We start from the raw sequence: 16,013 nt of genomic DNA, 5'->3' as shown, positions 1-16,013 counted from the left end.
TGTATAAAAAAATAATAATACATACATATATTATATATAGTACATATTTTGAAATTATACAGAGTACATATTTCGAAATTGGACAAAGTAAATGGACTGAGAAAAGGAGCGGTCTTGCGCACATAATAGTAGTTTAAAATTGGCCAACTCAGTTGAAATTCAATGATTTGTCCCTTGGGTAGTTTTCGCTCAAAATATTTATTTAAAATAGCTTACCAAAGGGGTTTTGAAATGTTGGAGGTTTAAATGCCTCAAAAGAATTTTTTTAATACAAATTAATGCTCCAACGTTCAGAAATTGTTCTGCTTAATGGTGATTAATTGGCTAAATAGATTTTAAATGGTGTTTAAATGATGACTAGCATTCTTCTGCGTAGATAGCCCACATAAGACGTGCTTGCAAAAAGTCCAAACTCACACTGCTCTTGAGCTTTTAGGTTCTCTCTCTCTCCCGTCCTAAGTTCTGTTTTTTCCTCCTAAATTTTATACTGTTATGTCATCATTTGTTTTTTTTTTAATGAATGATTCACTTAATCCTCAAAGTTGTCCCAAAAACTTATGTGATGTAATAACTTCTAAAAACAATATCCTCGAATGAAGAGGATGACCATTGTTGGTCAAAAAAGACGATGACCATTGCTACCAGACAACTTTATTGATAATTAAGTTATAACATTTTTTGGAATGAATTTGAGAATTTTTTTTTTAATTAGAAAGAATTACAACCAGCCCCCTCCTAAGAGAATTAATCATGAACAAAGACCAATGTAAAATGAATTATTGTTAAAATGTGAAACATGATTTATTTTTTTTCAAATGGAACATGTTACTGATTTTTGTACGTAATTAATTTTTTTGAGAGAGCGTTGGTTGTAATTCTCCCTTTTAATTAAAAACAAATTTACATTATAAAAAACATAACAAAAAGAAAACGGTCAATAACCGCTTTCCCCGGAACCACATGGAAAAGTACCCAGAAAAAAAAGTCATCAATGCAATCCCCAACAATGAATGAAATGGGACAAAAGAAAAGGAGAAGCTTGTGGAAGTCTCCTACAAAATGTCCATTCATCAGAGCATCCTTCAGCAAGGACGGAAGAGGAAGCTTGTGATAGAAAACTACAGAGACTCGCGTGTTGTTGCAAGGAAGGCACCAAACATCGATAAATCCAATGCAAGGCAGTTCGAAGACAAGCATGCCAAAAGAGATTCGGATTTGAAAGTGCATTCTTTATCCCATTTCATTTTTGTGAAAGATTTGAAATTCTTCGCGCATTATAACAGAAACAGATGCTTGTCCTCAATTTCTAAGTTTGCAAATCCAGATAAACCATTTAGGTGGAGAACTAATTGGGAATTTCTTGAATGAACATAGCAAATAGCCTTGATCCAAACGATTCATTGCAAGCATGTAAAACTGAAAAGGCCGGCTTAGATGGGCTAGACCTATTTTTGTAAGGCTGGTCTACCAGCGTGCATGCATATATATATTCTATTAAACAAATAATAAAATATTAAATTTATTTTAATAAATTATTCACAACAAATTTATATAAATAAAGAAAAAATAGTTACGTTATTAAAATTTTTACCATAATTTTTTTAAAATTATTTATTTTCTCATTGAAAATTAAAATAAAAGGCATATTTAAAATAAAATAATTAATGGCATATAAACTCATGCAAAGTAGCTTAATTATATTTAGGACCGCAAAAATTTTTTAAAAGACAACTTACACATAAGACTAGGAAGTACTCCTTCAATTAAAAAATATAAAGTATTTTTTAAGGAGTTGAATGTTAAAAAATATAAGTTATTTTTAATCTTTAGAGATGTAATCATTATTTCTTTTCAAAAATGTCCCTATTAATTAATGATTTTATATTTATTGTAGGGTGTTTCATATGGGTAAATATAAAAAAATAGGGTTAGTTAGAAAGTAGATAATTACTTTATTAAGGGATGAAATTCGATTAAAAATACTTTATATTATTAAACGGAGGGAATATCACTTAACTGATCAACATTATTTGCTCTAGAAAAACTACATTTAGACATTTATTTATATGTTTAAAATAACAAAATAATTATATATTGATTATTTAATTTATTATACATATGTATCATATATCGATAATGTGATCATATTTTTAATATAATTTATTAATTTATTAATATAAAATAGAAGATAAACTCTTATGATAGATCAAGTTTCGGTTATAAGTTTATCATATACTTTTTCCGTTTATAAATATAAGATATTTTTAATCTTTCAAGGTGTAATCATTATTTTTTTAAATGCCTTTATATTTATTATATGATATTTAATAGAGATAAATATAAAAAATAAAATTAATTTAAAAATAAATAATTATTTTATTGTGAGATGAGATTTTATTAAAAATGTTTTATATTTTTAAATAGAGGAAATAATTTTTATTTTGTACTCATGTTTAATTTATTATAATAATATTATATGATTTAATTTGGGTTTTTATTATAAAGCTCACCCACAATCTTACTAGTTACGACTTACGACGCTCTGCCGCCGCCGCCGCCGCCCCGCCCCACTGTCGACAACCTCACACTCAACGCTCAACCTCACGCCGCTGCTCCCACCTCCTCTCAATCTCGTCGCTCAGTGACGGTGGTCATTTGCACCGGCGCTCGCGTTATACATTTACCTCACTCCCTCCCTCCGCGGTACCTGATATTCAAGTTTTCTGCTTCAATTTTGTATTTTAAATTCATACTCTCCTCCCGGTGGTTTGAAGCTTGCTCCTTGAGGATTGTTGATCAAGCCTTTGATGGAGTCATTTTTAGACTTGAACGAAATATGCGAGCAACAAAGTTCGTCATATGCACTCAAATTGGTGCCTTGGTTGAACTGGGATGAATGGGTTTTGGTTAAAGATTCTCTTTTCTCAGACTCCCCAGATTCCATTGCTTTTGCTCTAAAAAGAGTAAGATTTGATGCTGATTATTTGCAAGCCTTTTCAATATGATACAGAAGGATATATGCTGATGAAAGACTTATTTGCTTTCAGATATCGGCATGGGAGAGTCGAGGATGTTTGCCAGCTGCTATTGAGGCCACTGCTTCCATCATTGAAATTCGACAAATTGATCCCTATTGTAGGTAGATTTTCTATTCTGATTTTCATAACTTTATGATCTTTTATAGTTTTTTACTCCCTGCACCAAAAAAAAAAAATTGAGAGAATCTTTTTAGGCTAAATATAAGAAACAACTACCATAGGCTTGAACAAGGAACATCCCCTTAATGTCGTTGATGCAAAGTTTTCTTTTATACAGGAACGTCAAAAATGATACATCTTTGATGAACCTTGGTTTTTGTAGAGTGGAAGAGGATCGGTGTAGAGATACTTCTCTTTCAGAGAAAATGCTTGCTCATTTGTATTGCATGGCAATCATTAGGTAAGGTTTTCTTTCAATTTTTTCAAATATGAAGTTTTTCTTATAACCCTTCGAAATACATCCATAGCACCAGTACAATGTACAAGATCAAGTGATTTACAAGATTTTTAGTATCTGGCAAAAAAAAGAAAAAAAAGGTTTTTTAGTAATCTATTTGTACTTGCACTGTTTTGAAAAATTAATTAATGAGTTAATGTCGCTCAAGATCATGGGACATGATTGTGTGGTCACTGGAGACTATTAGAAGATATTTTGAGGGCCTTTCAAGAAACTTTGCCATGTCATGAGATTTAGAATCTCAGATCTGGGCCTTTTTGCTATCTTTTCATCTTTAGTATGAGCAGCTGTTTACTTTCAGGAAAAGTATCAGCAAGCACTTGTGTTATATGTGACCCTTTAATGCACAACCTTGTTTGTTGAAGGCTTGTCAATGGTGTTATTGAAAAGACACGTAAGAAAGAAGAGAAGTCAATAGCTGTTGCTGCTGAGGCAATTGGTATTCCACGGTTGCTGATTGATATTCGTCATGGTAAACAAAGTTGTCTCCCACTATTATTTGTTTACATATATATTGAAAAATGCCTTTCCCCTTACGTATTCCTTCAACTTTAGAGGGATCACATCGTGGACTTCCAGCACTTCAACTTCTTCGCAGTGCCTCAGTTAAGGTATAGCTTATTTCAGTGTGTCTTATTATCATATCAGTGTCAAGTATGTGTGGTCCATGGGGTGGTGTAATTGATAATGTTTGAAGATTTGATGTACTCATTTGATATGAAGCAATTGGAGTGGGTTTTCCTTTTCAAGGCCGATAGTTGATGTCAGAATAAGGAGGACTTGTTAATGTAATATAAGATTCTAAAGCTTTTAGATATTTACCAGATTGCCAGCAACATGTTCTATGCAATTGCTTGTTTTTTGAAAATTAAAGGGAAAATAGTGACCTTGCGCCTATAACTGATGGTGAGTTGTTTTGTTGTTGTCAATTTCAGGCACTTGATTGGTTGAAGTCTTATTATTGGGAATCTCAGAGCAAGGCAATTCCTTTTGAACGTGATGGAAATGCAAAGGTTAGAAAGAAAATCAAATCCAAGCTTCGAGAACTGTCTTTCTGCTTGAAAAGCAACCAGAGTTCCCAGTCTAATAGTCCAATACTCGAGGGAAAACGTGCGTGAGCTTTATTTATTTATCTATTTATTTATTTTCATCTCTTATAAGTTATAACATTAGTGTTTAAATCATATCTTTTTAAATATTGACTTTAGTATGGTGTTTAATGATGTGATATGCAATTTATATATGTCAAGCTTATGTAACGGGAATGTATGCATTTTATTTATCTACTATTATATTTCAATACGAAAATTAGGATGGCTGAAAATTCTTTCCCTGTGTCATCCAGGCATACATCTATATGCAGCATTTGCTTCTGCCAGCTCCCATCCATTGCCCTAAAATCATGACCCCACTTCTTTCTTTTGTTGCAAATCAAGGAGGATGGAAGTTATTTGAATGAAATATTGAAAAATAGAAACAAGCAACAATTATGATCTACTTCCTTCTTATTTTTCCAAATTTTATTCCATTCTTTTAATATTGGATTCATGTATTTTTCCCCCCCTGTCAGCAACCTCTTCTTTAAGCACTTGTTAAATATCATTGTCTTCTTTTCTCCTTATTTGGTCTCCTTTAGATTAAGAAGAAAACCATGTATAACTGAACAACAACAACAATAACAAGCCTTATCCCACTAAGTGGGGTCAGCTACATGGATTGAACAAATCCATGTATCATTGTGAATGCATGGATGAATTCCATTCGGCATGCAATAATGTACAAGTGGATGTACTATATCCTTATGATACTTTGCATCATACTGCATTTGTCTTTAAAATGATGTTTTTCAGTCAAATAGAAAGTATGGATTGTTTATTTGTTCAATCAAGATCATAATGCTGGTCAGCTTATTGCTCTCTTGATTCAAAGGCTTGCAGGAATTCTTCCACCTTACATCATCTATACATTAGAGACATGCAGACTGTAAATGCATAATCCAAAATTTAATGCTTGTTTTATGGGGCACAGTTAGGGATGATATATGTGGCACTAATTGGAACAATTAGAGATAAGTATGGCCCATTTAATGCACGTGCTTCTGTTTCTCTGTTAAATTGAACTTAAAATTGTTCAAGATCTTTTTGACATTTGTAACATGCATTAGAAATATGCCGGAAGTGTCTGCATTTAAATGAGATTTTAATTCTAACAACATTCAGATTCTTGTCCAACATTCAAAGTCTCGTAAAACTGTTGGTCTGGTCCCCCGGGTTCATCCACTATTCTGACCTGGATCTTCGCTGTAACAGCTTCAAACATGATGAATTATGTTGTGACTGTAATAATCTTTTGACTCTTATCACTGGCAAGTGTCAAATATCAAAATCTGGAAGTGGCATTTTATTATCAATAAGATAAATGCATTTACTTTCTTTGATAACTTTTAGTTGTCATCCAAAATATTGGAATCACAAGTACAAGGTGAAGCTACTTGGTAATTTCAGATAATGGCCATCCTCACTACTTTAATTCTTTATCTAAATATCTCATACATTGATTCTTGTTTAATTCAGAATCCAAATAAGAAAGTAGTTAACTTGTTATCATAACTAACTAGGCATGTTGTATTGTGCAATGCCAGGAGTTTGAGGATGTGTATCACTGTTCAGGGCTTTTGAAAAATGTGACTTGATAAAGATTTTATTACACGTGTTGATATTGATATATTGATATTCCTATTTTATTCTTCAAAATAAATGATTGTGGCTGGAATTTGTTATGGTACTTCATCTCAGTTCTGCTGAACCTGAAGTGAATTAAGCAGTGGTATCCTTTTATTTTCAGGTTCTAAGAAACAAGTTTCTAAGATATCGAAATCTCTTGTTCAGTTATATTCTTCCTACTCCTCAGAGATTGTAGGTGTGTTGTTGGAGTATTTGTTGGAAGCCTTGAGTTCTTCAGAATTAGTAGAGCATACGGAGCAAGTTTCATGTCCAACCATAAATATTATTTTGCCTGATTGGAAGGTTGTCATACTCAGATTTTGTGATAAGGAGCCAGAGTTACTACTGAACCTTTTTAAGGAAGTACTCATTATGATTGAGACCCAGGAAGCAATGAAATATGAAGAAGGTAGATTGCTTCTTGCTTTGCATGTCAGCAATTTTCAATTTGTTTTTTGGTGGCATCCAGTATCTATTGATTAATTATTGTGTGGTACTTGGATTTGCTTTCATTCTCAGTATACTTAGGGTGCACCTAAATTTTGACATCTGATACATTTTTTATTAGAAACAATTTTTGAAATTCTTAAATTGTTTCATATTGGATTATGAATTTGTTTACGAAGATGATGATAGCCTTCGTCTTTCTATACTTGCAATTACTCTGATCCACAGTTTTTGCATGTCAATTGTCAAGGCGAGTTATGTCATTATAGTGTCAAATTTATAATGTTCTTTTATCACAATTTATTATAAGCTTCAAGCTGTGGATCCCTTTGCTTGTTCATCAGAGTTGATTTGAGATACAATGTTTTGGTTATGCTCAGTATGGGCGTAGCGTAATTTTTCACTTTCAGCCACTTTTACGGGTACAGATTTTTTCACTTCTGAACTGTTATTATATGTTTAGGCATCTTCTTGTGTGAGATTGTACGGTCAATTATAGTAGAGCTCCTAATGATTGTAAAGTTGCATGCACAGTCATATGGTTTATCTTCTGCATTAATATAGAACTGTTCCTAATATTAATTATTGATTAAGGTTGAGGTAGTTTTATCTTCACTGATTTGTTTCTCTCGTCTGTGCAGAAATGAAATGTCTAGGGACTTCACGTAGGGAAAGATTTTGCCAGATTGATCGTCTTGCATCTTTGTTTGCATGGCTTGCTGGGATTCTATATGAAGTACTATCTGCTAAAGCAAATGTACCAAAAAATGTTTTGCTTGAACTTGTACGAAAATGTCTTCGAATATCAGCTCCAAGCAATAAGCAGCTAGTGGATTCAGCCCTTCTCCTTGCAAAATTGATGGATGATAGCTCTTTAATGGAGAAAGTTAAAAGGCTCTCTCATGTCATTCTGTCCAATTCAGTCAAAAGCAGTGATGAAAGCTCTTTGCCCATTTCTTCAGTGAATTTCCTTCAGATGGAGGAATACATAAGCCGAGCTGCTAGAAAGCTTGAGTTGTTCAAACAACGAGTGACAAAGAGTAAAACAACATCATTGACGGATTGCGACACCAACGGGCCTCGGACATGGACTTTGGCAAAAGAATGGAACCCATGCCCGATTGGCATGTTGCCCCGCACTGCAGGGTCATCTGGCTATCTTCCTTCGCTTGATCATATTGATGATAGAAAAGAGATTCATGAATTGGATAGGAAGGAGACTCAGAATCAGAAACCAAGCAAACATGGTGTCAAGAGAGATGCCACTTTGGACCTTACACTGCTTGATGATTCAACTGTTAAGAAGAAGAAAGAGACAGGACAAGTTTCTAAATTAACAATGGAAGCTAAGGGATGCCTACTGATAGATGGGATTATGAAGAATGTTACAGAACAAGAGTTTCGAGCCATTAAATCTTCCGTGAGGATTTTAATTTAACTAATGCTGTGTTCTTGTCTAGATTGTAGCAAGATATTATCCAATTTTGTTCTAGCATAGGATGCCTATTGAACTATTTACAATTCATTAGCAAAACAATGGTGAGGTATGTAAAATTCCACTGAAAACAGTCGATTAATTTTGACCAATACGTTCTTGACACCACATCGCAGCTAGTTGAAGAAATGACAGGTTTTTTTGTATTTGTAACTCCTCTCTGCATTCTCGAGTCCACTTCCTTTGTAGGGAAAAAAATTGCTATCATAATTCAGATCTTTCAAGTAAATGATTGATTTATAACTTTTGTATGAAATAAACCTAATAAGGAGGGCTTATCCTTTTAACTGAAGGGAGAATGACATTTAAGCCCTAAAGAGATCAATTAATTTAAATTAAGTTCTAATTAATTTTAGAGTGCTAGCAAAGTTCTTTGATCATTTGAGTTTTTTTTTTTTTTTGGAGTGAAAAAGGATTCAATTACTCAAAGGAATGTACAAAAAGGAATCTAGTTTACAAATAACAGATTTAAGTGAGATCAAAATACATTAGAATGCCAAAAACACATGCAGTTAAGTGGCAGTGGGAAATACAATGAAATCCTTGGTGTTGATAGTGTGATTAGCAGGGCTAATGACTTCATTGATTAGGTTGACTGGATTAAAGTGTTCGTTGTTAAAGAAGTGTTGATTTCTTGCATGCCAAATCTTCCAATACATAAGTCCAAAAGTTCTGCGCCATGCCAAGGAGGTGTTGCAGGGATGAAGGTTGTGGATCAGCCAGTCATGCGTTTGTATGGCAATAAACCTAGGGAGTTCATGGTCATGGACAATGAGATTCCAAAAATCTAATGCAAAGGGGCATCTGCAAAGAACATGGCCATGATCTTCAATGGGTCTATTACATAGTTCGCAAGAGGTATCTTGGGTCATATGTCTCCTGTGCCTTTCCCCATTGGTGAGTAATCTGTTCCTCAAAGCTAGCCATAAAAAGGTACGAAATTGTTGGGTTTCCTTCCAGTTCCAATCAAAGTTCCATAAAACATTCTCTTCATCCCATTGATCAGAAGCTAAAAGCTAGTATGTAGAGGAGACAGTGCAAGTTCTAAAGCTGATGAGGTTCTAATAGCAGTTTATTAGGATCATTATGGATGGGGTTCATGGTATTAATTTCTTGAAGAATCTCCTGCAGGAGGAGATGTTGGAATGAATTCCAGTTCCAGGATCCATCTTGTCTCAAGTGGTCTAAGATAGGCTTGTCCAAATCAGCAGGTGATAAAGGTCTAAATGCAAGGTGGTGTAGTGGCCCTAGATCTCCAACTCAATAATCTTTCCAAAACTTAATGTCATTCACGGCAGAAGGGACCCATTTCAAGCCTAGATCACCGTCATCCCAAATGTTGGTTAGACTTTGCCAAAGATAAGAGTAGGATCTTTTTCTTTTCTTGATTGTTGCCTGGTCTTTCTATTTATACTTTGCTCTAATTACTTTGATCCAAAAAAGATTCAGTTGAGAGGCAATGGAGAATGCAAGTTTTATAAGAAAAGCATCATTGAGAGTTTCAAGATCCTTTAGCTCGCAACCTCAATTTTCCTTTGGCTGACAAAGTATTTCCCAATTGACAAGGTGAATCGTCCTTTGCTTTGTGGTAGTACCCCAAATAAAGTTCATTATTAAAGTGGCAATTCTAGAGTAGGTTGAGCAGGGGATCTTGGATTGACTGCATTGCATACATGGGAATAGCTGAGAGGATAGATTGAGTGAGGGTAATGGGACTAGCGAGGGACAAAGATTTGGCTTTCCATCCAGACAATTTCCTCTGAATCTTTTCCTCTGAATAACTTTCAAGTGTCCTTCGTGACTTTGCCATGTAATAAAGGAACTCCCAAGTATTTACCTAGATTATTAGTGTGTTGGAAACCTAAGCTAGTACATAATAAAGCTATATCCCTGGTAGGAACATTCCAAGAAAGGAAGACGTTTGTTTTTGCTCGGCTGACTCGATGCTCGGAAGCTTGGCAGAAGTTATTCATGACACATTTGATGGTGTTAACCTGTTGGGGAGCAGTAGCACTGAAGAGAACTAAATCATTAACAACTTTGTTGTAACAAGTCTCACATCTCTAAAATTTTAAAAGTTCAACTCTTAATTTTAAAACTTTATTATGATGTATTTACAACTTACTTTTCAAATTTTAATAGGATTGAAGAATAAATAATAGACAATTGAGAAATGGAAGATCTATTTATTTTATTGATAAATAGGCAATAGGCAAAGAGTAAGTAACAAATTTAATATTTTTCAACTTCAAATTTTGAATGTTTGTGTTTTTTATTAAAATTTAAAAAATAAATTATAAATTCATCACAATAAAGTTATAAAATTGAAAATTCAATTTGCACATCTCTAGAGCTATTAGATTTAATACTTTTCAATATCAAAGATGCAAATTTGTATTCTTTGTTAAAATGAAGAAAACAAATTGTAAATGTATCACAATAAATTTGTAAAATAAGGAGCCAAAGAACTTGCAAATTTTTGAAACTATTAACTTAATATTTCTCAACATTAAAGATGAACATCTATATTCTTTATTAAAATTTAAAAAATAAGTTGTAAATATATTACGATAAATTGCAAAATTAGGTGCCAAGATTGCAAATCCCTATTAGGCTTATTATTACTAAAGGACTAAGGAACTTTGGTAGCATTCTAAAATTAATTAAGACTTAATTTAAATTAAGGCTTAATTATCATTTTCTCTTGACTTAAATACTTACGAGCAGCTAAGTATTTATTACTGATGGAGGATACTAGCCTTAGTCAACGACAAAAAATTTACTGGATGTAGTGCTGTAAGAGAGGTCGAAAGGGGAAAAAAGAATGTGTGAATATAAATTTTATAAAAATTGCACTATTAATAAATTATAAACATTATGTTTGATGTCAGATTTTGTATAAAGCATGAGAATTCAGTCCCGCGTTATAGTGTAAATGGAAATTAAAAAATATGGATGTTTCAAAATCCCGTTCATACACAATGAATGCACCGTAATGTAATTTTCTATTATTTTTTTATTCACAGTCATAAGGAACTTTTTATTTGTGGAGTCTTTTTCCCCCCATTCACCATTAAATTATATCATGTTTAATATGGGAGAGGATCCCCTCTCTTCCCTTCCCATCCTTTTCCCCTCCTCTTCCTAATTTTAACTACTAAATCAAAATTTGGATGATTTAGATTTGATGTTTTATAAAATATTATGTTTTGTTTTGTTTTTGCTATATTTTTTAATTGTTTATGCTAAATTTTAACAGTTTGAATTTTATTATTCATATATTTTTTTCTAATTTAAAATTTTAATAATAATTTTATAAAAAAATAAAATCTAAACCATTTAAGTCATGATCTAATGGTTAAACAAAAGAAAAAGAAGAGAAGAGGATAGGAAAGGAGTAGGAGAGAATTCTTGCCTGTTTAATATACCATACAAAATATAATACCATGTTATTCTTAGATTATCAATGCACTTTATTTATTTATTTATTTATTTTAAATGCCCCTCTACTGAGTTTTTTTAACAAAAAGTACATGTATTCCTTCCGTTATAAATTATAAGATACTTTTGAAAAGATTTCTCTGTCTCAAAATATAAAACACTTTAAGTGAATTAATGTTTCATTAAATGCTTCAAATTTTACACACTCTCTCTCTATAATTAATTTTCACCCCTTTTCTTTTCAATATATTAAATGATGGGTATTTTTAAAAGTTTATATTTTTATTTGAAAAGATAAGATTGTTAAGTGTATTTAATAAGGTTTATTAATATGTAAAATTTTATCTAAAAGTGTTTTATAATTTAAGAATGAGAAAATACTATTTTGTCAAGAGTGGCATGGTTACATGAATGGAAGTGTATACATCTGCAAAATTATTAATTACTATGACTTTATTTTTTCGTAAAAAAAAAAAATCCATCCCATTCAATTCATTAGACTGCCTAAGTACTCAAGACTGGGATGTCTTAAATTCAATGGGAGCGATTGAAAATATTCAGAAGGTTCATTAGAGATGAAACCTCACCTATGGGGTTGCAAAAGATATAAGAAAAATGATTACGTGTGACTTCTATGGCCTTGTATTCAAGGAAGTTAATACTTGTACAGTTGTACTAATCGGCTTGCACATAATACGCCTTTTCTAACCATCAAATAGGTGTTTTTAACTTCTTGTAGAACTTCCCATAAAATGTTTAGCTATTATGGAGTATGATCTTATCAATGAACCCACGGATCAGGGTTGACCTTGTTTCTTTCTCTAGGCTTTTTGCTTCGTATTGTATTTAAAAACAGAGAAAGTTGATGCTAACATAGCAATGCAAACAGAAGGAACAAAGTACAGAAGTACAATCATCCCTCTCGTATTATTTGAATATTAAAAAAATAAAAATAAACAGAACATGTTTCTCAAGCATATCTTTGATCCCCAGATACTGTCATTAATCTTCAGTTACCTTCATCCTTCACCAGAACCTTAGGCCTGCAACAAGGCTTCCTGTTATGCTCCTTCATTTCTTTCACTTTCCCATGAAAATCTTCGTCATTTTTACCAAGCTCAGACCTTCTATCCATGAACTCACAGTTCTCCTTCCAAACCTCACCATTAGTGTAAACCTCCTTCTTCCAAATAGGAACTGTTGCCTTTAGCTCATCTATGAGAAACCTACAAGCTTCCATTGCATCAGCTCTGTGGACGGCAGAAACTGCAACAAACACACTTGTTTCACCCACAGGAACTGTGCCTAGACGATGAGCAACAGCAATGGAATGCAGATTCCAGGATGCTCTAGCAGAGGAACAAAGAGACTTCAAACATCGTACTGCCATTGGTACATACGCTTCATACCTCAACTCCAACACTGTTTTGCCTTCAAACGTATCGCGTGTTGTTCCTGAAAAAGTAGCTATAGCTCCAGCTTGTGGGGCACTGACATAGTTCATATATTTAGCAACATCTATGGGATTAAGGTCTTCCAATATTTCTACAAGGTTTTTATCTTCAGCAGCCATTTTTTCTATAGAAACTTGCTGAACTTATCCTGAGTTAACCGGCTCCCCTGATATCCTCCTGGAGAACAAATCTATACCGTTTGTTGAGCTTTTCTTCCTTCAAAGATCTGAGAAGTCAGGTCTGGGTCTGGCGGTCCCTCCCTCCAATTGATTAGAGCCTCTCACAGTTGCAAAAGGCTTGATGAAGCTAATGAATTGACAAGTTATGATGTTAATATCACATGACTTGTCAGGATATATCTTAAAGATGCTTAGCTTAGGCACTTCGATATTGCAAAAAGCAGTTTTCAGGATTAACGCGCAGGGTTACATGTTCTAAAAGTTGGTAATACCATGTCAAAATAGCAGTGTCCGAATTTGTCACAATCATGAAGCAAATTCATTTATAGCGTTACTTTGACTCAAGATAAGCCTCTTAAAATTCTCACTTACATTCCTCTCCATCTCACCCTCTTTCTTTCTCTCTAGTTCCAGATTAACGTCAACTGAGTTCTGTTTAGTATCATTTGATACATTTGAAAAGAAAACAAACTTTGTCCATGCGTTTTTATGTACTGCATCATCAAGAATTACACAGCAGGTTGATCAAATCACCAATACAAATAGCTCTATCAGAAAACTTTGTTACTAACTAGTGTGATCTTTTCAGTACCAGTAGAGAACCCAACTAACCTCAAATTGTATAACTCACTGAAATGCAACATTTCAATTCAAATATCAATAATATTCGTGGAACAATTTAGCAAACAATATTTGATTGGAACAGAGCGTTTGTGAGCTAAACTCTCAACAGACATCCCAATAAGATAAATGGCAATAAGGGGTTCAATCAAAATAACACAAGCTTGCAGGTTTTACTTGCAACACAAGAGATATACAATAAAAATGAGTATCTAAAAAACTCCCATCTTATCAAGAAGGTCCAGTGTGTCAAACACAGCAATTACAGGGCACTGATCGTATCAAAGCCTGAAAAGCTCAAAATTAATTAATTCACAACTAAAATGGGTATTTTTCTTGCATCCAAAATAATCAACTTTGCGCAATTGATTTAATTCTCTAAGCTAAAAATAAAGGAACATACTACATAGGGCTAAAAGAAGGAAAGTGGGTCTGCACTATGACACCACCCCAAAGAGTGTATACTTTCTGGTTTGAGTTTTCAGCAGATGAACTTCATTTACGATATTACTCAGTTGCAGTCTACTATCTCCGTAATTGTCCACATAAAATGGTACAGAAAAACGTAAGAAAGAAAAGCTGAGAACTAACCTCGAATGAAAACAAGCACCATCATGAAGACAAGCGAGCCAAACATCGCAGACCCAGAAAAGAAAATGGGGATTTTGAACAATCGAGATTGAAATTGTCAGACGCTGAACAGAAAACGATGATGAAGCAAGGAGCTTATGGAGATTTTGTTTCAGCTTTGCTTGAAATGGAGGAATATGAATGATAGTGTGTGAGAATGGCTTTAACCGATTGGGAAAGACGGATTCGGACTGCGAATGCGGAATGGCAAAATCCAGATAAGTGGGGAAGATGAAGCAGAGGTTCATTTCATTTATTTATTACTTATATATCTATTTTTGATAATTCGAATTTTATTGAACCACAAAGTTTTTTTTTTTTTTTTCGGAGAGAATCAGCCTTCCTTTAAAAGAATTAATCACCGATAAAAATTAATATAAAATAAATTATTATTAAAATATGACTTATTTTTTTAAATAAAATTTATTATTAATTTTTATTAGTGATTAATTTTTTTTAAGAGGGAATTGGTTATAATTTTTTTTTTTTGATATCATCCACCAAAATTTGGTGTTGACTTTTGATAAGGAGTAAAAATAAAATAAGTGTAATTTGGCCAAAAAAATAAAATAAAGATAAGATGATGTTGATGTATTTTTTATACTTAATTATATAGTATTTGATTTGATGTAGTGGCGGATAGGGGTGAGCAAAACTGAACCGAAACCGAAACCAAAAACCGAATTGAACCAAATTGAGTTTGATCTATTTGGTTTGGTTTATTCGGTTTAAATGGTCGGTTCGGTTTTTTCTTAGAAAAATTTTAGTTTAAATGGTTCGGTTCGGTTTGAAGATTGCAAAATCGAATAAACCAAATTAATCAAAATTAATTATATATATTTATAAATATTATAATTGATTTATATTATTAAGGATTGTTTTTATTTTTATTAATATTTTTTAGAAATACTAGTATTATATTTGATTTCTTTATTTTGATATGCTTTTCTATGTTGTCCAGTGTCCACGTTATTGTTTTTGGGGATCCCTTTTGTTTTCCTCACTATTTATATTCGTCATGTTAATTTTATAATTGTTTGAGGTTTCAAGAATTAAGATTTTATAGAGTCTACTAGACCAGTTCAGATCATTTTTTCTCTACTTTAGTTAGGGACATCTGGTGTTTTTAAATTATTTCTTAATTAGTATGATGTTCTTTTTTGGAGACAAGCCTAATTTGTTGACAAACAAAGGCCCAGTATGTTGACAAAAAGGCCCAATAACCGAAATAAATAACCGAACCGAACCATTAAAATTCAGTTTGGTTCAAAAAAATGTTACATTTCAGTTCGTCGGTTTTCTTTAATCACAACCAAACCGAATTAACTGATGCTCTCCCCTAGTGGCGGAGGGAGGGAATCAGCAGGGGCTGTGACCTCTCTAATTTTTTAAAATTTTTATATATTATTTCGGTATTATATATTTTCAATCTTCTTAAAATTTATAAAAAAAATTATAATATATCTGTTTTTTAATATTAACCTTCATTATTTTTAAATCCTGACTTTACTCTTGATTTGATAATTTT

General features: G+C 32.8%; 2 protein-coding genes across 5 annotated transcripts; one reads left to right on the top strand and one right to left on the bottom strand.

Annotated features, from left to right (window-relative positions):
* The first annotated feature begins 2,544 nt into the window (after nt 1-2,544).
* LOC129300395 (pre-rRNA-processing protein las1-like) lies at nt 2,545-8,313 on the top strand. Of its 4 annotated transcripts, none has more exons than XM_054938958.1 (8): nt 2,545-2,963; nt 3,048-3,139; nt 3,361-3,438; nt 3,861-3,967; nt 4,051-4,106; nt 4,431-4,605; nt 6,340-6,627; nt 7,307-8,313. In XM_054938958.1, exons 1-8 carry the CDS (start codon nt 2,808-2,810, stop codon nt 8,101-8,103), a joined length of 1,749 nt encoding a protein of 582 aa, XP_054794933.1. In that variant the 5' UTR covers nt 2,545-2,807; the 3' UTR covers nt 8,104-8,313. The 4 variants fall into 4 exon arrangements, with proteins under 4 accessions (XP_054794933.1, XP_054794932.1, XP_054794935.1 ...); XM_054938957.1 differs by having other exon boundaries at nt 3,316-3,438; XM_054938960.1 differs by having other exon boundaries at nt 2,927-2,963; nt 3,048-3,135.
* Nucleotides 8,314-12,374: 4,061 nt separating this feature from the next.
* Nucleotides 12,375-14,703, bottom strand: LOC129300396 (molybdopterin synthase catalytic subunit-like). Its single transcript, XM_054938961.1, has 2 exons — nt 14,447-14,703; nt 12,375-13,361 (listed from the first exon to the last, which is right to left on the bottom strand). The coding sequence occupies exon 2, from the start codon at nt 13,172-13,174 to the stop codon at nt 12,611-12,613; it is 564 nt and encodes a 187-aa protein (XP_054794936.1). The 5' UTR covers nt 13,175-13,361; nt 14,447-14,703; the 3' UTR covers nt 12,375-12,610.
* Nucleotides 14,704-16,013: the final 1,310 nt, after the last annotated feature.

Source organism: Prosopis cineraria, unplaced genomic scaffold (assembly GCF_029017545.1).
Source record: "Prosopis cineraria cultivar Desert tree isolate PC_DT_omini unplaced genomic scaffold, ASM2901754v1 PC1569, whole genome shotgun sequence".
Lineage (NCBI taxonomy): Eukaryota > Viridiplantae > Streptophyta > Magnoliopsida > Fabales > Fabaceae > Prosopis > Prosopis cineraria.
This window is presented reverse-complemented; position numbering and strand designations above follow the sequence as displayed.